Consider the following 26,132-nt stretch of genomic DNA (forward strand, 5'->3'; position numbering starts at 1 on the left):
AACACTTCTCTTAAACACAAGATCATCTTGTCTGCGACCAATGGCCATTTTCTGCAATAAGACAGCCGTGTGCCTTGAATAGCCAACATTTATCGTACTTCAACAGATGGATAAGGAAATTATATTGCAATATGTTTTCGTAAACTATTTTTCATAAGAATAGTTTTAATGTAACTTTGTGTTCACATCAAAGACCACTATTGGCTCCAGCTGCATCAGGCAAAGTTAAGAATCGATTTATTTCCACCGACAGGGTTGCGATCTCCAGTCTATTTGTGTCTAATATTTTCACTCAACTCAAAGTTTCTTGTCCAGCATTTACCTCAAGACTTTCAAAAAAGAATATTACCCGTTAATCTGGTTTAACTGTGTTTTCCTGGTTGTCACAAAACATTCACGTCTTCTCTACCTCTGGTAAAACACTCGCAATTATTGCTATTGATCATGGTGCTATGGAAATATATTAATCCTAGCACTCGCACCGAACACATTCGTTTCTAGTTAAGTGACAACGAAAACACTTCAGCCCATGTACTCTATTCCCTTCATAACTTAAAGATATTACTTTTTGCAGTCTTCTGAGGTGGTTCACATAATGTACATTTAAAAAAATTTACTAGTAAGAATTAAGAAGGCTATACAACTACTGGCTGGATGAGTTATAATAGTCTTCTTTCACATTCTTAGAAGAACTAAGCTACACGTCTTATATTAATAGTATTTTTCCAGACCAAGCAGAAAACAAACGAATCTTTTGGTGGGAACATAAAAAAATCTTTTTAGAGGTAATACCATTTATTTAGATCCTTATTCAGATTAATTTTGACATGGGGGAACTCGCTCATGATATAGCAGCAAGTAATCTATCCAACCTATTGTAGCGTTAAAATATCGGGATATATATTGGTAATCTCAGGCAGATATCGCAAACTTACGATTGAGAAAACATATGTGTAATGCATAAATATGTACAAGAAATCACATATATTTAAACTGAACTTATATGAAGTTAGACACCCACTAAAGCAGGGAAGTTTCCGCAAAAAATCTGTCGTCTAACCAGTAGGCCTAATTTTACTGATAGACTAAATACATATGAATATATTTTCGTATGCATATTTAGCAATGAAAATCAGATCGTCCCCATGTAAATTATGTAAATGAGTTGTATCCGATATGATTTGTTTACATTCCACAAACTCGTACTCAGCTGATGACTGCCTATTAGTAGAAAAAATGACTGAGTCTTGATGAGGAAAGCAAGTCAGTACGATATTCCTTCTAAGCTACCGAGAAGACAAAGTTTCTGGTCAAACCAAGGAGACTAATATAACAGTGAGATTGTACTTATAGATAAGGCTCTCTATACATATTTCTTTATAACCTATGTTATATTAGTACTTTAGTTATATGTCTGATGGAGCTACGGATATGTTTTTGTACAGTCTCCAGTTTTCAAGAACTTTTGACGTTTAGATTTATGAACGCCTTTAGCCTATCATAATTAATTTCTTTTCCTGGGAGTTCAAATCATCAATAATCTCAAATACGCCTACTTTTGATGAATAATGAGTTTTCCATCCTCGCAGGACTTGAACAAATATTTTTTCTTCAGTCCATCTAATGAGATCGGGGAGTTTCATTTATTCTTGTGTTTGCATGGTCTAAATTATTCCACATGTATTCCAATGGAATATATGCAAACCAAAAACTATAGGTTAACACTCTAAAAACATCTAGACAGATTTGTTTAATCAGCGGTAAATATTTAGCTTCAATATCTTAATATTCATGCACCTATTTATATGCAAATGGTTTTATGCTTTGAGATTACAAATGACTGCTTTCATACCTTAGACTCCAACTTATATCAAAAGAAAACCAGTTTGTGTGAAAACGTCTTCTTTCATACACTATTGAAAAACATGGGAATTCCTTTGTATTAACCCTGGTGGGGAAAGTGCCGTTTAGAAAGATGATTAAGAAATGAGGAAATGAGACTGTAATCTATATTTCCGATGAATGTAAAGGTAAAACCTAAAAAAAGAAAAAAGAAGCGACTAGCTACTAATCTCAATGAAAGAAACCTACAATGAATTACAACTACCATGATAAATATTATGCAGACAGCTAGAACTTTTAATGTGTGAGAGCAGAACAGCCAAAATTAGTTTTATTTATTTGAATAAATAAAAGTAAATCTGAAAGAGTAAATACGCTAAATATGATTAAATATAGTTAAAGCTAAATATAAACGCCCAGGAAAGAGTTGAAAAGCAATCATATCATTGCGTTTCAATTGGAAAACAGGCATATTTATGCTGATGATAATGATCATGATGACTGCCTGAGATAAAGTGTGTATCATATCATTTCCATTACAGCTTATAATCAAAAGAGCCAGAACTAAACAATATCGATAAAAGAAATGTCGGTATACAAGCACCAAATATACATAAATATAAGGTCCGTATATAAATATCAAATTAAACGGAATTACAAGGTTTATGCATCGTGATTCTCAACTAATAAAAATAAAATTGCTTCGTTTTGCGTTGATGGTAATATAGGAAAATTTAATTTCTATGTTGAACGCATCTTCCATATTTATCGTAGCGTATAATTCTAAAGCAACGTAGGCGGCAAACCAGCAGTCATCAGAGCGTTGAATAGAATTCCTCACAGTATTTGTTCTGACTTCGGTTGCTGGTTCAAATCCAGCTGAGGTTTGTATTATTTTCCATTATCTGGTGATGGTGGGGAGGGGGTCGATAAAAAAAAGCACTAATCCAGGGCGATGAATTAGTGAAACTGTCACAGAGTTGGACAAACTACATTGCGGTATTTTTTCTAATTCTTTGCGTTCTGACAGCAACGCCTGCGGCAACATAAGTGCTGAGCTTTGTTGGCCGAAGTCACCGGCCGTTACCTTGGATAAACATTGGTGATGTGGAGAAAAGAGAATTGCTTGCATGAGCAACTACTTTCTGAAAATATTTTGCTCAGACCTGAACATACTTGTGCAGATGTATCGCCAAACTTGTCCGTTAAAGTTTTGAAACAACTTCTTGTAATTCTATCGGAATAGTTTCTATTAAATTTATTTTGATGCATGCTAATGAATTTAAATAATTTTAATTAAACAAATTTCTCTCATTTACTTTTCTAACTTCTTTTGCAGGAAATTTCTTCACAAAATACCCCCGTCATCGTACATTAATCAGTATAAATAAAAGAAATACAGGAAGGACGAACAAAGAATTCAATATGAGACATGACTGGAATTCACTACTTTCTGACAAGGAACATTTAAAACTGCGTTATTACAGCAAAGAAATGTTTCCTCATGCTGATGTACTTGTTAAATATCTTTCAGATTTCCAACGTATGAACAATTTAAATGTCCAATTTAATACAGAAGTCTCTAATATCCAAACTGTGAGAAATGATTCAGTTAAGGAGAAACATACATTCACTATGTCTGACCAATACAACAACATTTATGCTTGCAGGTGACAATTATTATTATTATTATTATTATTGTTATTGTTATTGTTGTTGTTGTTGTTGTTGTTGTTGTTGTTGTTATCCTCTTCTTTCAATTTTGTTTCCATTCCTTGCCGAGTGTCTTCCTGACATCCTGGGCAAAGAAAATCACTGTATACATCGGTAGGTCATTAAAATATACATACCAGATTCTTCATTTACAAAGTCATGCGACAGAAAGAAAGTGGAAGAAAGAAAGAAAGAAAAAGGAAAGAATAAAAATAAAAATAGGAAAACAAATGAAAAAGAAAAAAAACAAAGAAAATAAAGGGGAAAAAAGAAAATTCACAGCGATAATGCTCTTCTCAGTACGTATGACATACCAGTTAAAACAGTCTTTTGCATTTCTTGCATGGATGGTAAGCCAGGGATCATTCTCAAATAATTTTCAGTTTCTTTTCTGATCATATCAATCGTCTTGATATACCACATTTTTTCGATTTCGAAGAGTAAATCTTTATATTTTCTGAGCTTATTATTGTTATTATTATTATTATTATTATTGTTATTATTATTATTATTATTATTATTATTATTATTATTATTCAGTAGTTTTATTTTTATAACGTGCTTTCACTTCACTACCGAGCGCAGTTCTGTGTGCCTTGGGTATGTGCTGTGGTTTGCTGTGATGCTCTTATTGTTACTGTATTGAAAGTGTTTTGCGTTGGATGTGTGCTGTGCCCAGTAGTGCAATTTTCTGTATGTTATATATATTTGTAAGTCCTGGTGTTTTCGTTATGTATTTGTCTGAATATTTTTTATTATACCCAGGGCGCCTACTATAATAGGAATTGTTTCTGTTTTTAGATTCCACATTCGATTATTATTATTATTATTATTATTATTATTATTATTATTATTAATTTTTTTTTTAAGGTGGCGTGCTGGGAGAATCGTTTGCATGCTAGACGAAATGCTTAGCAGTATTTCGCCCGTCGTTACACTCTGAGTTCAAATTCCGCCGAGGACGACTTTGCCTTTCATCTTTTCGAGGTCGATAAAATAAGTACCAGTTGAACACTGGGGTCGATGTAATCGACTCGTCCTCATCTCCCTCAAACTGCCCTGGTGGCAAAAATTTGAAATAATAATAATCATTATTATTATTGAGTGAGAGAGTAGCGCATGCCATCTAATTGACACTGGAGTAGAATATATGAAACCCATTATACCCATCATGACTACTCGTCTGATAAGGGTACACCAGGCACATGCATCACAACCATATGTGCGCAACATGGTGATCTCGTATCAAGATAAACAGCGCATGACCTCGCAGGTGGGGCCCAGTTAGAATTTTCTTCAGGTCGAGTGGCCCATCCCGCTCAAAAGGTACCTGAATAAGGGTTGTTTAAAGATGTTGAGCAAAACACCCATGTTTCCAAAGGTGAATTATTCAAACACCAAAGAATTCCTCTCAACACATGGCTATGATGCTCCCCCACTACTTCTGCTCATGATCAGAGATGCACATATCGTCAGCCACTAAGGGACATGCTCAACTGGTTAAGGTCAAACAACTGACAAGCAAATCTGTGGTATTAAGCAGAATATTTGCTGAAGCCCATCTTTTATACCAAGACAAAACAATGTACATGATAACACTTCCAATCGATTATTATTATTATTATTATTATTATTATTATTTTATGTTTGACTTTTGTTTTGCATTTGTACAAGTTGGATCCAAGTCTCACCCAGAGACCTCAAGAGACAACAAGTTAGAAGTTCATGTAGGTGTTATGCCTAGGGTACCATATGTTTGTATTTGTACAGTTTTGTTCAAGTGAATGTTTAAGAAACCATAAGAAAATTATGTGTTTGCTTTAAAATTTGAGATCACATAGACAGTATTTTACGTAGGATATGGGCAGTTCCCATGAGCACTATTTTTTGAACTTCAGCCATTTTGGGGTTTCCTGGAATCTGATCTAGGTAGTAATCAGCCCATTTCGCTGTCATTCCCAGGGCACCTATGACAATAGGTATTGTTTTCATCTTCAGATTCCACATTTTGCTAATTTCTATTTCAAGATCTTTATATTTGCTCAGTTTTTGGTAGGTCTTGACAGATACGTTTATATCGATTGGGACAGTCATATCAATGAGGAGGCATGATTTTTGTCTGAAGTCTTTCAGTATGATGTCTGGCCTATTTGCGTCTATCTTTCTGTCAGTTTGAATGGTGAAGTTCCAGAGGAGTGCAATGTGATCATTTTCAAGTACTGGGGGTGGTTTGTGTTCCCACCAGTTTTTATCATGGGGCAAGTCCAGGTTTTTGCATATTACCCAGTGAATATATTGTGCAGCTCTATCATGCCTGTTGAGATACTCTGTAGGCGCAAGCAGACTGCACATGGAGACAACATGATCGATGGTCTCATTTTGTTGTTGGCATATACGACATAATGGGGAGCTGCCGTTCTTTAATATGTTGGCCTGGTAGTTCTTTGTAGGTAGGCATTGATCTTGGGCTGCTATGATAAACCCCTCTGTTTCTGATTTCAAGCCAGAGGCCATTAACCATTGGTGGGTAAGGGCTTTGTCAATATCTGCATTATTCGCTCTCTTTGGGTATTTGCCATTGAGAGGTTTTCCATGCCATTTTTCAGTCATAAGAGCTAAGGCAGCAATTTTTGCACGGGTTTTCAAGCGCTTAGCTTTTTCTGCAGGTGTTTCTAGTTCGTCTAATTCTTGAATTTGTTGCAATTGGAATTCACTTAGATATTCCTTTGCCTGTTTTGTTACTGAGTAAGATGCTTTCTTGCTTTCATATTTTAAGACAAGTTTTAGCATCCAGTCCTCAGAGTTTTTCAGATAGGTGTCTAGGCCAATTGTGGCTACCTTCATTGATAATGCCAGCTGTAAAAGTCCTCGGCCTCCTTCTTTTCTTGGCAGATAAAGACGTTCTATATCTGCCTTAGGGTGGTGTATTCTATGCATTGTCAACAGTTTTCGTATTTTTCTGTCAACATTACATATTTCAGTAATTGACCAGTTATTATTATTATTATTATTATTATTATTATTATTATTATTATTATTATTATTATTATTATGTTACAACAGTTTTATGCAATTTTACTGCCCCACCAGATGTACTTTGTATTCCTGAATTTGGGGAAGAATTGTATTTTGGGGAGGTACCTTTGTTTAATTGTAGAATTTGATTTGATTCTGACAATATTTGACTGATGTCTTGTACAGATTATGTGCATTGTGTGAATTGTTGGTGAAATGATGTCAAATATCAATTGTGCAAGACTGTGTTAAATTAGTTCTATGGGTATTGAACGGGTAAAGTATGTATTGTGTTATATCATTTATGGGTGATTCCATAGAGTGTATGTTGTGTGAGTTGTGTTATAGTTTTTGGGTGGGGGTTATGTTACTGTACAACAGTGTATTTTTATTTGCAGAACGTGTACTGTTTGATTTGTGCTAATGAACTGAAATCGACTTGTGTACAATGTGGTCCCTGTCTAGCAACACCACATTGTGAGCTCAAACTATTGTCTGTATGTTTTCGATAATATTTTTTATCATACCAAGTGCTTTTATTATTGTTCGTATAGTTTTCACTTTTATTCCTCACATTCTGCTTACTTCCAAGATCTTTGCTACAAGATATGAGTAAAAAGAAAGGAGAGTCGCCGCCAGAAATATTGGTACTAACGTTGATTCTTGGATTGGCGTGAAATATGCGGGCTTATAGAAATTGCAAGACTATCACGGCGTTCTGGTGGTGTAAGGCAGAATATCTAGTTTACTATACATGCGAAAGTAAGTAGTATGTGAGAGCATTCTATTTAGGGGTGGAAAAGCAGAATATGAAGTGGGTGGTAACATACATTTACTTTTCCTGCTGTTTTCAGAGCATTCATGCTATACTTGGTGGCAGATTCGGGATTAGCCAGAGCGGAAACAAAGAAGATGGAATCATCTCGAACTCAAAATTACCATCACCAAGATCTGATGGAGTAGAGTTTCCCCAATAACCTATGTTTCTCTTCTTCCAGTACAGGGCTAACAAGAGGAGCCAAGCAAGAGTTCCACTCCATGGGGAAGAGATTTAGTGCAGAAGAGGGTAGGAAAACATCGGGATGACGGCAAAAATAGAAAAAGCAACACAACAAGATTAGACCCAGTCTGGAAACAAGTAGGCTATTGGAAATCCCCTACAGAAGGGTGAATATCCACATTCTGATCCTGGGTTTTTTGGTTCTTCACATAAGTAATGGGAACCTGATATAAACGCCACATTAACTGAAAACTACTTCTGCAACAAACACGCAAACCAATACCAGAACACTGAAAAGTAGTGTTGACGTGGTAGGACAACAAAGGATTGACCACCTTCAAAAGAAAAAGAAAAAAAAAGCAATATCAACAGTAGCACAAACGACATTCTCACGCACAAATAGTACCCCAGGTTCTCCTCCAACTTTTTGAGAGTAAACAGGATCATAGGAAACATTAATCGCTTGAGGAAAAAGAAGAAAACGGCTGGTCTTGTTGTTCTACGTTCATCTTGGACTGATCAGACTGGCAGCACTTTTGTGCCAATAGTGTTTATCCCGAACTGCCAGTTCGGGACAAAGATCTGATGTATTAAAAAGAACATGGAGCTCTTCACAGAAACCAAAGTAATAGAGAAAATATACAAAGTTCAATTTTAAAGGAGGAGCCGGAATTGGGACCAGTGGCGAAATCAAAAGTGTGGAAATGGTGGAGATTTGGACTCGAAATGTGGCTTTTTGCCACATTCGAAGACATAGAAAGAATTCCCTACCAGATAGAAGTAGAGGACGAGAAAACGTTAAATGTCGTAACATTTTTATTATGATCACTATGGATCTAATTTACATAGATGATACAAAGACAATTACAAACAGATGTACAAAATGTATGAGTTCTTTTTAAAAAAATTTTACGATGTTTTTATAAAATTTAAAAAACGATGACTTTGAATATTCAGACATACATATGCATGCATACCCACACACATCTATATAAATATATATATATATATACACATATATACATACATACATACATACATACATACATACATACATACATACACACACACACACACACACATACCCATACATACACCTACACACATGTATGTCTATAAAAAGAAGGGGAGATTGGGTTTTTCAACCCGGCAGCCTATAAGGCCCAGCAGTTTGCCTTTTATTTTCTCAATGATTAGTTTGGGTGACTTACACCCACCTTTTTCACTACTTCCTTCCATCTTCGTTCATATACTTTCTCTGACAGGGTTCTCTTTTCCAGCCCTATCTTGCTCTTCAGGTGATATCTGAAGTAGAACAGCAATCCAGGGCCGGATATGTAGGACCCTGTCACGATGCCTTCCGTTCTCGTCCTCCATATACACTCTTTCAATACTGCTACCGTACAGAGAAAAGAAGCCTCACCTTCCTTTGATAGTCCAGTTGGCGGTATCATCTTTATCATAGACTCAGCCGACAGCTGTACTCGTCCCAGATGCGACAACACGTGTTCCACGTAAATCATCAAGCCGGAGAGCTTCCGACAATGTACGAGAGCGTGCTGGACAGTTTCACTGTCCTGCTCGCATCTTGGACATGTCGGTGGCACTGCTAAACCGTGCCTGGATAACTTTTCGCGAACAGGTAGAGCATTCCTGTAACTCTGCCAAGTCAGAGATTTTTGGAAATTATCCAAGTACTCTGGCTTGAAGCTCTTACGAAACAGGTTGGCGAGTTGGTTCTCGTCGAACCCCAGAGCCCCTCCTAAGACGTCATCGTTTCCCTCCTCCACTAGCCGTCTGTAGAATACCGAGGTGGTATTCCCGCAGCCAGCCTTGCCCGTCTTGTGGATAGACCAGAGTGCCTGACGGCACTCCTTCTGCCATAAAGTCAGATTACATCTTCTAATGAGACCGGGTTTAAATCGTTCCAGCGAGGCCGGTCGCGGCAAGAACTCCTCCGCCAACGGACTCCACACCTTATCACCCTCCAGGTGGCACCAGAGATGTCTCAGCCTCAACGCATGTCTGCGCATCATTAGCCAGGGCATCCCCAAACCACCCTTTAGCGGTTCCTGGCAGCATACGGAGCGCCTCGCAAGTGGCTTTCCCCCCCTCCACAAAAAGCGGAAGAGGAGTCGTACCAGCTTGTTTAGCCAAAAATCGGGGCAAGGCACAACGGACAGGCGGTAGGTGATTACAGATGCTATAAACATCTGCACCACCTCCGCTCTACCCTTTAAGGACAGAGACCGCCCGGACCACTTCCGGATTATGGCCTCCACCTTGTTTACTACCTCGCTCCAATTCTTCTCCGTCTGTGAGTCTGAACCGAACCAGACTCCAAGCAACTTAACAGGACCATCTGTCCAGTGTCCAACGACACTGGACGATAACGGCCTGTTCCTCCAGGTGCCGAGGCGCAGACCGATGGACTTGTCCTTGTTAACTTTTGCTCCTGCCACCGCTTCGTATCTTCGGAGAGCATCTTCTACTCGAGGTAGTTGTGCTTCCTCAGACACGATGAGAGTGACGTCGTCCGCATACGCAGAAGTAAACTTACCGCATCCGATCTCATTAGGGTTGCCACCCAACTTCTCCAGCCTCCGCAGCAATGGCTCCAGGGCCAAAACATACAGGACCGGAGACAAGGGGCACCCTTGACGAACAGACCGCTTGATCGAAAACGGCTCCGTTAGGTAACCGTTTATCTGGACGGTGGACTTAATGCCGCTGTACATAGCGGAGATCCACCCGCGAAAGCCCGGGCCTATCCCAGCCGCTTCGAGGACGGCCTCCAGGTACCGATGGTCGACCCTATCGAATGCTTTACTTTGGTCTAAGTGGACCACTGCCCCTCCTTTGCCGGCTAATTTCCCAACCCTGTCTAAGGTGTAGCGGAGAAGGTGAAGATTGTCCTGGATCGACCTGCCTGGGATTGCACAGGTCTGTGCCTTCCCGACAAGCTTCTCCACGACCGCCGTCAACCTTTTAGCTAACACCTTGGCCAAAATCTTTAGCTCTACGTTGAGTAGAGTTATGGGCCTATAGTTACTAATGCTATCCCCCTTGCTTGGGTCCTTCTGTATCAGCGTCACAACTCCCCGGCTTACAGAACTGGGAATTCTCCCATTCTGCTGCCAGTTTGCATAGACGCCTGCCAGAATCTCCCCAAACAAGTCCGGCATTGCTCGGTAAAACTCGTAGGGCAGACCATCCAGTCCCGGAGACTTTTCCCCAGCGCACTCGGCCAGCACCTCTCTTACCTCCGCGGGAGTGATCAGACCTTCACAGCATTCAGCCTCGCGCGCCGAGAGTCGAGGCCCGCCAGCTAGGAAGTCTCTTAAGGGTTCCCCACGCCCAAGCGGACCGCTCTCCCCGAACACCCGAGCAAAATGCTGGTGAAGGGCCTTTTGCATCTCCTCCTGTCCATAGATCCTGCGTCCCTGCCCGTCAGTCAAAGACCCAATGCAGGACTTCTTGCCCTTCTGACTCTCCACATGGCGAGCCCATCTGGCTGCGTTGATACCTTCTCGTTTCCCAGCGCGTAACTTAGCTCTGACTCGGCATCCTTCATGTTTGGCATTGAGGTGACGATACAAGACCGTTCTCGCCGCCGTCACTCTGGATGCGGTGCCAGATTCCATTGCCTCATCTAGACTCCTGACTAAGTCACCCTCTATTCTAGTCCTATCTATACTTAGCTGATTGCTAAATCTAATGGACTCAAGTCGTATGGCTCTCTTGAGGGCGTGCCACCATCTATTATTAATGATGGTGCCACATAATGCCCTCTGCACTAACTCCTTAATCCGGGTACGAAAAACTACACAAGTCAAAATAGACTTGTTCATTTTCCAATACCCGGGTCCCTGTCTATGACACTTATCTATATGCACCTCACACGTCACAAGTTTGTGATCCGAGTAAGGCACAACGTTGAATGTCGTAGTCGAGGGAAGAAAACCAAATTGTTATATATGCGGGGAGAGAGGTCATATGAAGACCAAATGCCCCCTATATGAGTGCACAGAGCCACAGCAAGAGAAAGCACAAACAGAGGAGGAAAAAATTGTAGACCACACTGAGGAAATAAAAGAGAGACAGAAGTGTGAAACAGAGAAAACAAAGAAGAATGAAAATGGAGCTACTAACCCTAAAAAGCGAAGGAAAAATAAGTCAAAGGAACGGTCAACGGGAAACAAAAAAGAGAGAAAAAAAGCCAAAAACTAATAATATACAAGAAAAGGAGGAGAGAACAGATAAAGATGTGAAATACAAGGGGGTTTTGATAAAGTACGAGAATTGCGAGCAGATGGAGAGAAAAGTCGAGAGGTTGGAAGAAATAATAAGAGTGAAAATGCCAGAGAAATGTGCTGAAAAATGCATTTTGATGCCTGAGGAAAGCTGCTGGGAGCGCATAGAAGAACTTGGTGAAAATTTAATAACGAAACGGATATGGTTGATGGAGACACCACCCCCTAGAACTTATTATTTGCAGTTGTTAAGGACGGACGTAACAATGATTAATGGAAGAAAGGTAAGGCGAGTGTTTGAATTTTTTTAGTTACAAAACCGTTAAAATGTTTACATGACGTTGAACGTAAAAGTGAAAAACTGGATAAATGTAACCACCTGACTTTGGGGATCGAGTGGACATTGCGCCTCATTTTTTTCATTCTTGCATATTATCATTTTATTTTAATTACCCCGATTTTATGTTTGCGTTTTGTACTGTCTTTATGTTTTATGATGTCTTAAAATTTCTTTGTATAGCCCTTTATGGGTAATAAAAAAATCGGTATTTCGTCTGCCGTTACGTTCTGAGTTCAAATTCCGCCGAGGTCGACTTTGCTTTTCATCCTTTCGGGGTCGATAAACTAAGTACTAGTTACGCACTGGAGTCGATGTAATCGACTTAATCCTTTTGTCTGTCTTTGTTCGTCCCCTCTGTGTTCATCCCCTTGTGAGCAATAAAGAAATAAAAATCGTTAGCACGCCGGGCAAAATGTTTAGCGGCATCTCGCCTGTCTTTATGTTCTGAATTTAAATTCCTCCGAGATCGACTTTGCCTTTCATCCTTTCGAGGTCGATAAAATAAGTACCAGCTGAACACTGGGGTCCATGTATTCGACTAACTCTCTGTCCCCAAATTGCTGGCCTTAAGCTAAATCTTGAAATTAATATTTATAGCGGCGAGCTGGAAGCATCATTAGCACGCCGGACAAGCTACGTAGAGGCATTTCGTCCGTCTTTACGTTCTGAGTTCAAATTCGGTCGAGGCCGGCTTTGTTTTTCACCCATGTGGGGTCGATAAAATAAATACCGGTTGAGCAAAGAGGTTGATATAATCGACTTGCTCCATTCCCCCAATATTGCTGGCCGTTTTTATTCTTTTACTTGTTTGATCATATGACTGCAGCCATGCTAGAGCACCGCCTTAAAGGGTTTTAGTCGAAGAAATCGACTCCGGGACTTAATCCGTGTAAGCCTAGTACTTATTCTATCGGTGTCTTTTGCCGACCCGCTAAGTTACGGGGACGTAAACACGCTAACATCGGCTGTCAAGCGATTGGGTGGGGGAACAAACACAGACATACATACACGTAAAAAAATATATATACATATTAAAGTAGTGTATTTTGGATAAATATCCCTGTAAGATATTTAAATATCCTCAGTGTGACTATATATACGTACATATATATATATATCCATATACATATATATATGTATGTATATATATATATATATATATATATATATATATATATATATATATATATATATATATATATATATATATATATATATATATAATAATAATAATATTAGGGATAAAATCCAAAATTACAGGTAAAAACTCAATTAAAATCAATTTATTAAAAATTAAAATTAAATTAAGCTTCACAGCATAAAATATATAGTATTAGGGAAAAGAACCAAGGATTTTCATCGATGAGTTCATAAACCTTGGTTCTTTTCCCTAATACTATATATTAATATGTATATATATATATATATATACGACGGGCTTCTTTCAGTTTCTATCAACCAAATCCACTCACAAGGCTTTAGTCGGCCCAAGGCTATAGCAGAAGACACTTGCTCAAGATGCCACGCGGTGGGACTGAACCCGGAACCAGATGGTTGCGAAGCAAGCTTCGAACGATACAGCCACGGCTGGCCTAGTGCAAATTGTTATTTGTTTTTCTACAGTTTTATGCGTGTTTCTATTGTACAACACAGTGCACTACCAGGTTTCTGAAGTGTGGGTAGCATTGTTTTCTTTTATGTATATTTGTTGTGTTTGTATGCTACAATAGTTTTGCTTTGTTGTCGATACTTCTTTACTTGTTTCTGGTGTTAGTTTGATATTTCATCTGTTTTGGTAGAGAACGTTCAATGTGAGTTAATGTTATTACACTGGTTGAAGATTGAGTTACATGTCTAATGTGCAAGTTGTGTTAGTTGTTTTAGTGTCGGGTAGTGATTGTCTAGTGTTTTGTTGCGTGGGTTTTGCACTTGTCGTTAATTAATCCCTAAGACTACCCTGACAGAGGTGACCTATCTTCAGCAGCATTCCAGCCATACTGTCCCGTCTTTTTTTTTTTATTTTAGGCAAAATGTACCTCGAACTACAATATCTAGTGTATCCTTTTTAAAACCATAACGGTATGATCTGAAGGAGATTTGGTTGCTATTTTTAACGGGTTCTGCGGCCTCGTTGAAGCTCATCCGTTGGCTCATGTTTGTTGTGTGTTGTTAAATTTGTGGGTAATTGTGTAAAGTATGAGTATCAAATGTTATTGTCATAGTATCCTGTGTTGATTATGTGACTTGGAGATGTGCGTAGAATGTGGACTTCGCGTAGCAGGGGCAGGGTATCTATCTATCTATCTATCTATCTATCTATCTATCTATCTATCTTAACAATGACAATATTGACCAAGGTTACCGTGGTCTTTTCCGTAGGCTTTTCTTTCCACGGCTAAACCTAAACTGTCCTCCCCTCTTTTTACACGAGAACATTAACATTACTGTGATACACGATCCCTATTGATCACTATTTTTTTTCTCGATCCCTTTTGATCGAACTCCCCCACCTTTTTCCTTCCTACGATCCCTTTTGATCGACACCCCCTACTTCTCTTTTTCCCCTACCCCCTCCCAAAAAGAAAAGCTCTACATTGTATTTGTCCCATCTTTGTTGAGCTCTGTGTGGCTAATAAAAGAAATGTATCTACCTATGCTCATGTACTCTCTCTTTCTCACACACACACGCACAACACACAGATACAAATATATATGTACAAGAGCTATTCTAGGACTCTACATACAGTATATGTTTACTTAATATACCAACCATTCAAATAATTGCTCGTACTGTTTCCTTGATCTTTAATTTGATTCACTAGTAAGCTCACAACAAAATGCCCAGATACCACAACAAAATGGCATACATACATATGTAATATATAGTTATATGGTTGTGCCTTTTGAAACGATTGTGCTATCCTCTCAATGCACTTCTATGTAGTTCCGTCAATATAATTTCTTTCATATATATATATATATGTATATATGCGCGCGCATGTGTGTGTTGGTAGGTTATGCATCTATACACGTAAGTATATATACGTATAGTGCATCACGCTGTTGGTATATATATGGGATTACATTTCCAAAGAATTCTTTCCTAATTAAAGTTGTACTGTTTAATTTAAGGGAAATTTGGCTGCTATATCTAGCGTGTCGAGCATGCACAGAGGCAACCCACCGTTGATTCGACGCAAACGTTAATCTTGCCGTGTAGTTCAAGAGTAACCATAACTGAGAAAATATCAAATGTCTCAGTCTCGCCCTTTGAATATCACGAACTATATTATTCAATATCGCCTTTATTTAAGAATATGATTTCAAAAAGTTTCGGCTCCTATTTTCATTAGTTTGAATGATAACTGAACTGTGTAGGGTACCAAAACTTGACATATCTGGTAGTAAAAGTGTTTACTGTTAAAAAGAATGTTTACGATAATTACAATGTGTCTATTCAATTATTTATATAAATATATAGATTTCAGATTAATTTAAAAGATATAAGTGGAAGGTGTAAAATTCGATAAAAAAAGCATTAAATCTATTGTATTTCGGAATGGGTTTTTTTCCTCATTATTTACCAATTATTTAACGGTTATCAGTTGCTACATTAATAAAGTAATTTTAAGGATAGAGAATATTTTATAACAAATTATGGGTCTATTAAATAGCCAAAGTAACTTGTTTACGAGGGCATTAGACTGAAAATCTAAAAGTCTCTGATTCATTCTCGAATTCTTACACTATGATAAGATTGTTTGTTTTTTTTAATTATTACTAATTGAAATTTCTATTGTTCGATTGTTAATAAGAGAGATATTCTTTTTAGTCTCTTACATGCATATCACCGCATATCAATCATTATAACATGTATAAAATATTTTGTTGTATTGTAAAGTTTATATCTGCACACACACACACACACATACATATATATATATATATGATTATATAATATATATATATATATATATATATATATATATATATATATATATATATATATATATATATATGTGTGTGTGTGTGTGTGTGACCAGCCAGCCGCCATTATCGACCGCTAGCGACTAAAGCTTTTTTATTCTCTCTCTGTTTATTTTCTCGTGTTCCTTTCTGCTGAAGAGCGTAGGCTCGAAACGTAAAAGACTTTCTCACCTTCCCGAGCGTTAAACTAATACACCTGTTTGTTATTTATACACCTGTCTTCGTCTTTTGTTTTTGTGGAAAATTCCAACTATAATTATAATATATATATATAATATATATATAATTATAATACATATGTATGTATATATGTAGATATATATATATATATAACTATATATATATATATATTTATATGTAGATATATATATATATATAACTATATATATATATATATATATATATATATATATATATATATATATATATATATATATATATGTAGATATATATATATATATATAACTATATATATATATATATTTATATGTATATATATATATATTTATATGTATGTATGTATATATATGTATGTATATATATATATATATATATATATATATATATATATATATATATATATATATATATATATATACAGATGGTTGATTGTTGCAACTGGCTTGTGGAAACCTAACATCCCCAGATTCGATGGAATTGAACTCACACAAGGATATGAATCTATTTCAATTAATCCAGAAGATTTTGAAGGAAAATCAGTTCTTATACTTGGTAAGCTATTAATATTTTTCTTTCTATTTTACTGGATAGGCACACACACAAACTCAATCACACAATAACACACACACACACACACACACATATATATATATAGTAAAGTTTTATTGTTTATTGTATAGCCAGTAGCCAGAAGTGCTCAGGTAAAAGATCCGAGACTCAAAGGTATAAAAAATGCTGAGAATTTCAGATAGGTTTATCAATTTAATTATACATGTATTCTGCCATAGATCAATGCACATCAGTATTTAAAATATACCAATATATCAGTCGCTAAAGTACATCCATATATATGTATATATATATATAAATTTATATAAATAAGGATAAGATCGTTATTTAAAATACCCATCTTATCAGGTGGCCAGCGAGATGTATTGTTTCTCCTGGTAGTGAGATGATAGCAACAATGACGATGGTTACGATGACTAGTGAAGGATGTCGATGATCACTGTTATCGTTCTTGATTATGATTAATGAAAGCATATGTTTATGATGATGATCCACCTCTGCCTGTTTGTCTCCTGTTTTCTCCTAGGAAATTTGCTTGAATTATTGGAACAAGTACATATTTTTAGGCGTGTGTCTTTCTAAAGACCAACATCTCATTTGTAATTTGAGTGAAACAGAATTACATAGACTGAAACAAATGATCAGTGTTCTTCCAATTATTGATGAAAACTTGATGTTATTTTCTCTAAAGATAAAATTTTGAATAATTAACGTCTGTATCAGCAAATTAGTTCCTAATTTAAAATGTCTTAAATGGAAATTATTATTTTTATACATCTCGTAATTGTCTATCTCTACTATAATTCCCTGTTATCTTAGACATATAAACAAAGCTATAAGCATACGAACTGAATAAAATATGAGTAAATATGTAGAAAGATATTGTTTGTTGAACATTGATGTTACCCACAAAATATTTATTTTTTCTATTTTGAAAGGTCGTGGTAACTCAGCTTTTGAAACTGCTAATGCAATTTATGGTGCAACTAATGTAATACATATGGTTGCTAGAAGCAGGGTTAGACTAGCGTGGGCCACTCATTATGTTGGAGATCTTCGGTAAGCATATTCTCGTGGAGAAAACTTTTTTGTTACCTTTCTGTTCAATATTTAAATGTCTCAGTAAGGCGTCATGCTGGCGGAATCGTTAGCACTCCGGGTAAAATGCTTAGCTGTGTAACGGCTCCGTGAATTATTGTGAATACTGTTGTGTTACTTTGTGAAAACTGTCTCGGTGAATAATTGTGATTTTTGTGGAATTATTACGGTTACGTTTCACGTGAGCTGCTGCATTTTTTTCCCAGCTATGGCAAGTGGTAGTGTCTCCAGTATGGAGAGCTATACCGAAGCCACCTCGGTGAGGAAGCCAGTGCCGCTAGAAACCAAGTTAATCAAGTTGGATATGGAGGAGGTGACCAGAAGCATGAATTTGATAGAAGTTGAGGGAGACTCATAAAAATGTTTACATGATGTTGAACGTAAAAGTGAAAAACTGGATAAATGTAACCACCCGACTTTGGGGATCGAGTGGACATTGCGCCTCATTTGTTTCATTTTTGCATATTATCATTTTATTTTAATTACTCCGATTTATGTTTGCGTTTGGTACTGTTTTTATGTTTTGTGATGTCTTAAAAATTCTTTGTATAGCCCTTTATGGGTACTAAAGAAATCGGTATTTCGTCCGTGTTTACGTTGTAAGTTCAAATTCCGCCGAGGTCGACTTTGCCTTTCATTCTTTCCAGCCTGATACAAAAAATGTCAGCTGAAAACTGAACTCGATGTAATCAGTTCCCCCGCTCTCCCAATCCTGCTGGCCTTGTGCCAGAATTTGAAATCAATATTTAAATGCCTCACTTATTTAACAGTTACATAGCAGGCGTTATAGAAATGAACGTGATTTACTTTACAAAATTTGCTTCGGGCTTTGAAATATTCCTTATTGTTGTATTCAGAAATGATTTTAAAACATTTCGAGGATTGTTGTGGGGTGAAACTTGGCAAACTATTTTCGATTCATTACTTGATGCAAGTCCACTTCGCTTATGCAGCAAATGGACATACAAAATCCTTTACTATACAATATTTTTGTGTCTTATTTAAAGACTAAATAAAAGTCTTACAATTTACAATTATTACTTCTTTCGTTTTACCATACGGCCAGAATACAAATTCTACATAGGTGTGCTTATGGTTGATGTTTAAAAAAAAAACAAAAACATTATACCAATCTATGTTTTCATCCGTCAAAACTCATTTCAAACGAAAGAATAAAAAAAATAGAAGGGAAGTAACGAAACGTTCAAATATATTTTGACGATAGGACGAATTGAATCTCAAAGTGACTAATGGTAGCCCATATCAACTGCAAAATATTCCGCGATGTTCGAAGGTTTCATCGTTTACTTAATTATTTTCGATGATATCGTAATACATTTCGTATGAAACGTTAATACTAAAGTAGCAAGTATTGTTACGATACGCCAACTGTAATTAACAATAAAAGAAAGAATACTTTTAATGATCTTTAAAACTTGCTAACTAGTAAAAAGTTTATTCGTCAAAAGAGTAGCTAAATGTTATCAGACTCTTTATTCTAGCTTTCTATAGAACTGAATATAAAATAAGGTTATGGAAAACAATGACGAAACGTTCAGTTAACTACTTTATAATTCAGAATAACTGGTATGCCAAAGTGTTATATGTTAAAAATAGATTGCTCACCGAGCTATTGCCAAATTTTTATATTTGATATCTTCCCTACGCTGTCAGGTGGATGAACGCCCCCTGATGACTTATTTATCGAATGTCAGTCAATCCGGGAGATTGTTTACTCATGACGATTGAAAGGTTGACAGCATATATGGTCAAAGTATTCATTTGCAGCTTGGGCAGTGTTTAGCAGAATAGGAGGATTAACCACTTAGTCTAGGATGTATGCATCAGTCTTGCAGGCCTGGAGCCACAGCATATAGCGTCACCGCTACAACTAGAACCTGCTGACTTTACGTCATTTCTTAGTGCTTGGTAGCCATGTAACGCAGTTGTACGAAGACTAGTGATCTTGGCCGCATTGTTTCATTGCAGCGCATATCCAACCTAAGGTGGATATGGACTTCAACACAACAATCTGTCACTCTGACTTCCACAGTAGATGTAGACACCCTAAAAGACTACAATCATATATGATCCATGTAGAATTTGTTTAAGGATATAACTAAATGCCATAACATACTTTATCCAGTGGGCTACCGATTTTGCCACTCTACTTATTACTTGCTCCTATCAAGCACTGAAGCAAATACTGTATATCAAATGCGTTGGATACTCTAAAAATTCAAATATAGGTCAAGCCTTAAATATGAGCTTAGTATGTCGAACCAATAACTTTAACAACTTTAACAACCTTATTCCTTATTCATTTGTAACAGAAATATAAATATTCAAGAGCTGAAATGTTAATCCTCATTTATGTCTTAAATTTCACCCAACAACAATACTTTGTTCCTACAACTATTTACATATGTTGATTCTTTATGCATTTATTAGCTACAAATAGGTTTAGTAAAACACATTTTTTTTTAGATCAATTATTAAATTAGTTTAATCATTAGACGAAGGTAGTTCACCTTTGTTCATTAAATTTTTATTTACAGGAGCGTTTGAATAATTTCCTTTTAAATTTACTATTTTTTATTTATTTTTTTTTGGTTTCTGGTTTCGTTATACAGTGCTGTGAACAATGGAGTGCTTGATACATATCAGCTAAAGTCCTTGGATGGCATTGCAGAAGCTTTCCTTTCTGACGAAACTAAGCTGATGTCAAAGAATGGAAAATTCCAGTTGGTTACAGACGACGAATTCTTTGATAATTTTGCGTTTCGGGAATCCTATGATGTTATTATAAGATGTTTAGGATTCACTTTTGATGATGAACTATTTTACAAGTAAGCATCATCTATTTATTAAAGCCTGAATGTTTTCCTCAAAAGTGTATATTTAACTGTGAGTTATGCTAAAACAAACTGCAAATAAAAATTTCTACCAAGAAACAAAATTTGGATATTTATAACTTAAGCCTTGAAAACCTGTGTTGATACAATATAGTGTGCTGTCAACCTGAGTTATATTGTTTAAAATTATTCTAACTATAAGGCTAATATTTTTGTTTGAATATCAAAATAAGACAATATAAAATAATGTAAACTAAGATTAAATGAAATAAGAAAAGGTCAAACATGTCATGTATTATTACATTTATTTGTTCGGATTAATGTTCTTATCTTGGTTGTTATTCTCACCGCATTTCGGCTGTTGTGCCTTCTGATTTTCTTTAGGCGCTTTATCTTTATCGGTAACGTTCTCGGAATTTCAAACATAACATCTGAACCTTTTCAAAGGTTATTCTCATGTTGTTGTTTTTGTATGAGTGGCTCAAAACAAACTAAAATCGAATCCTTCGTTTAGGAAACGTATCAGCATGCTGATAAAAATGTTGATGCTCTGTGTACGAACATTATACTTCCAAATCAGGTCTGGCCTATATTAGCAAGAAGGAGGCTAAGCTATAGATTTGCTATTATCCCCAGCAATGACAAACATATACACGGAATACTTTAAGATTATATGATATTACTTAAGCCTGAGATATGGCTGAGATGCCTATTAGACCCCTTCATACTCTGAAATCACCTGTAGGGTAGGAGAATAAAAGATTCCAAAATGTCACTGAATACATCAAGTATCTGAGGGCAAAAGTTAAAATAACCGAAAATTTTTATGACTATAGTAACCACAATGCGAACACCAGTCTATATAAATCAATATACAGCAACAATAAAACTTCATCTCAAAAACATATTCACACATACACACACACACACACACACACACATACACATATTATAACAACAAAACAAGATAAGTTTAAAATAAGGTAAAGCAATACAAGATAATGAGATATTTATTTTTAAGAAACTAAGTAACATAAGAAATATAGCTGACTTATGTAGGGCGGGAAACACTTCAACTGAAGAATGTTTTACTATCTTTCATTGCTAATCTCAAATCTTATCAGCGATATGGAGCAGTTAATGAAGAACCATTGTTAGTATGCCTCCCCAACAAATTACAACATTCACACTAAGTTGCCAGTGGTGTCCCATTGAGTTACTGGGTAATACGAAAATTAGCATCAAGTCTTCCCGTTTGCCTGTATTATTATTTTCAACATGAATTACCTAGATAATGGTTTATTATCTTCAGCCATTGCTTCCTATGAAAGAAAATTATAGTTGTCGCGCTTCTTCAAAAGACATTGTCAATATAAGCAAAATGAACTGCTGAGCTATGCACATAACTCTTTTTACGACATGAATACTGGAGATAGATTATTTGAATACGTGTGTATGTTTAGATATATGAGAGCATAAATTATTCATTATATTCTAAATATATATTTTGGCAAGTAAATATACCGACAAGATATCAAGTTTAAAGTGCTCGATGATTCAGAAATTGACAACATATTCCTTGGAGTAATTTTCCACGTTTTTTTTTTTTTTTTTGATCATTGTAATCTGATAGCCGCTTATTAATAAAAAGTCTTAGCACATTGTTGAACAGAATCAATGGCGTTGTGAATGCATGGCTCAAGATACATATTTTAAGTTTAATTTTTATCATTATAGGCATTTTCTCTCCTGAAACTTCAGAATTCACCAACTATTAAAAGTATTTGCTTATGTGTATACAAAGTTTGCTTTTATATGAATATAATATCAAGTTAATATATTATTAATTTATTGGAATAGCTGGCAGAATCATTAGCACACCGGAAAAATACTTAGCGGCATTTCGTCCGTCTTTACGTTCTGAGCTTACATTCCGCCGTGGTTGACTTTGTCTTTCATCCTTTCGGGTTCGATAAAATAAGTTCCACTTGAACACTAGGGTCGGTGTGATCGACTAAACCCCTCCCCCGAACTGCAGGTCTTGTGCCAAAATTTGGAACCAATATAATATTAACGTCTATTTTTCTATATTACCTTCTTCAATGACTTAAACCTCATTTACAATGAGCTATGGGACCTAAGACTTTTAATGTTAATCCTTTCCCGATAGAAACTCTTCATAAAACCAATTACTAATTCCGGTTTTTATTGTGTTAGGTGGATGAGAGATAAAAGCTATCCCCTTGGATAGGACATTAGATAATTTATTGTATGAAGCTACTCTTTCTAAAGGAACTGAATTTTATGCAGCAAGCCAATGTACCTCATTCTGCAATTACCTAAAAATAAAGTATAGCTGCTGGAGTAAGATTAGGGTCTAGTAATTATTTTTCCAATTTAATCTATAATTAATGTTGGTAATTTAAAGATCCCAGATGTAATCTGACAGGGAAAGATCGCCAAGGCATACAACACATCCAGCTTACGTCTTCACCACTTAACGAACACCATCTCTCTTCCTAATGTATAAATTCTTGCGCGTGTATGTTTGCGTGTGTGTGTGTGTGTGTGTGTGTGTGTGTGCGCGTATACATATATGTGTGTGTGTGAGTGTATACATACACACATATACGTGTACATACAGGCACATTCATACGTATGATAGCTTATATCTAGGTACGGATATATGTGTATATATAGTTGTACGCGCACGCACATACTCACACACACACACACACACACACACACACACATAAACTGGCACTCCGGCGGTACGACTACGAGAATTTCAGTCGATCCAACCATCGGAACTGACTGCTCGTGAAATTAACATGCAAGTGGCTGAGCACTCCATAGACACATACTTTGTGCTTTGTGTTTTTTAAAATATGTGAGATAAATTTGCTGTTGTCAATCTGCATTATATAACGTCTGCACCGTGGAAAATAAACAAATATAGATACTGCTTTTTAGCCGCCTCGTAATAAAACGATTATCTTGACATGTTTCAGAACTTGTTGACCATACCACCCTTCAGAGGACAAATATCCGTCTCTCTTTTTTTACTATGAAGTGAACTTGTTACGAATCGCTATTTAAATCAGACACAAACCAGAATGTAGTTGTAATGGCTGACATCGTGACTAAATGATAAATAATCAAAACTTTGTCAGCGTGTAATAGATAGATATGTTGTTAGCTTACAGTTTATAAAGCTTACGCTGTTGACTGTAATAAAAAAAATAAATACACCTAAAGAGTAACCAACGAAACATGTCAGAATACTATCCTTATTTTTGTATATTCACAGAGAAGGAAAATATTCAGTTACTCTTGTATAGGTTAATACAGCAAAATTGCTATAAACTATAAGCTACGTTAATTATTTATATGTGTGCGCGTATGTGCAAGTGTGTATATATGTATGTATATAATGTATACACATATTGTATGTTATATATATATATATGTATTATGCTTGTATAGTTGTATATCTATGTATATATATATGCACACACACGCACACACACACTCACACATGATGTACGCTTATATTTCATCGTATATATTTATGTATATATCAATAAGTATATATTGAGCTATATAGAAATGAATATACCACTTTTGTTGTCACAACAGTATTCACAGCTATCTGTGAATAAAGAAAAAAATATTTTCTTGTAGTAGAACTAATACTTTCTTTTGTGGCTTTTTTCTTTATTGAAGATATTTACTCTCTTACTATATCACTTGTTTCGGTCATTAGGTTTCGCTTATGCGAGGATAGCTCATTGAAGAATCATACGCGCCATGTCGTTCGCAGTACTTACTTTTTCGTTAAGTCTGGTACTTCAGTGATTTATATTTATCACAGACTCTGTTTTTTTATCAAGTGTTGACAAGTTTAAAATCAGAAGTAGATAGACACATAAAAGCACTTCCACACTGACACATTCATACATACATTCAGTCACACACACACATATGTATGCACATATCCACACAAACACAACAGGTTTCTGCATAGCTACCGATTCTAATCACAACACATTTGTCGGGCCAAGTTTATAGTAGTAAATATTTACTATGCAGTGGCACTAAACTAGGTTTCACATGGATGTGAAGCAAACTTCATCACATATCCATACCTTCGCGCTACAAAATATTCTGTATCTACTTAAATTCTATTCAAGGCACGTTGGTAGCTCCAGAGGGATCACTACCAATACCGCCCCCCTACCATCATTATCATCATCATGTTTACGTTCGTTATTTTCAATGCTTGATTAAACTGGATGTGTTTTCAGCGCAGACTCTCACCATATGCAGTGTTACTTTGTCACCTTTGTGAAGTTGAGTCTTTTGAAATCAGCCATCACTATTTATTCTGCACGATCTTTCCATCACTTCTTCATCTATTGCATGTCCGCACCAGTGGAGTAATCTTTCTTACCCAGTCTCTTTCAAAGGCCTCCTCCAGATCGACGAATGTTAGGAACAGTGACTTGCTCTTAGTTAAGAGTCTGTCCTATAGTTGTCTCACCAAGAAGACGTCGGTGGTGGTATCTTCAAGCTGCATTAAATTTAAGTTAATTATCTTCACTTGTTCTATAATTGCTTCTGTTATTTTTCATAACAGTCCATAAATTTAAGCACCAGTATTAATTATATTTTGAACATCAATATTAATTATATAAAAATTGAATATGGCATGAGTGATTAACTCTATTTTCACAATAGAAATGATCTTTGGAAAAGAGAGGGGATGAAGTTATTTAGCAATTTAAACATAATATGCTCAAAGAATTTTGGTAAAATGTTTTAAAAGATCAAAGACAAGAGAAAATTAGCTGACAAAGGCTGAACTATCAATTCTGTTTAAATGAAATTGGCTTTAAACTGATGTTAACAACGAGTGTGCGGAAACAGAATACCGGAAAGAATCCCATTTTATAAAATTTTCCTAAATCACAGGATATGCATCCTTGTAAATAGATTTAGATGTAGATATGAGATAAAGGTTTAGATTAATACTCTAAATATTGAAAATGTCGATAGAAATGTTGTGTGACGTTGAAAGTATTTAACAGAAGGTTGAAGCAAGAAGATATCATTAGATAGCTGACAGACGATTTTAGAATGCCTATTACTATGGTGAGTAAGGAGATAAGGGACGGTAGCTATGACATTTGAAGAGGCCTCGAGACAAGTGAAACTAAAACGTTTAGAGTTCTTGAATATTAGTTTGTCTATGTATGCGGTGTGTCAATTCCAGAAGT

The 26,132-nt window shown here is 36.1% G+C and overlaps 1 protein-coding gene across 1 annotated transcript in view; it reads left to right on the forward strand.

The window, feature by feature from the left end:
* LOC106879038 (FAD-dependent oxidoreductase domain-containing protein 2) overlaps nt 1-26,132 on the forward strand; it is a 138,156-nt gene that overhangs the window by 95,068 nt on the left and 16,956 nt on the right. The window contains exons 3-6 of the mRNA XM_089363373.1: nt 3,182-3,512; nt 16,752-16,882; nt 17,839-17,959; nt 20,632-20,847. Of these exons, the coding sequence (XP_089219499.1) occupies nt 3,182-3,512; nt 16,752-16,882; nt 17,839-17,959; nt 20,632-20,847 (799 nt within the window). The remainder of the gene's footprint in view (nt 1-3,181; nt 3,513-16,751; nt 16,883-17,838; nt 17,960-20,631; nt 20,848-26,132) is intronic.

Source organism: Octopus bimaculoides, chromosome 1, assembly GCF_046866305.1.
Source record: "Octopus bimaculoides isolate indiv1 chromosome 1, ASM4686630v1, whole genome shotgun sequence".
NCBI classification, from domain to species: Eukaryota; Metazoa; Mollusca; class Cephalopoda; order Octopoda; family Octopodidae; genus Octopus; species Octopus bimaculoides.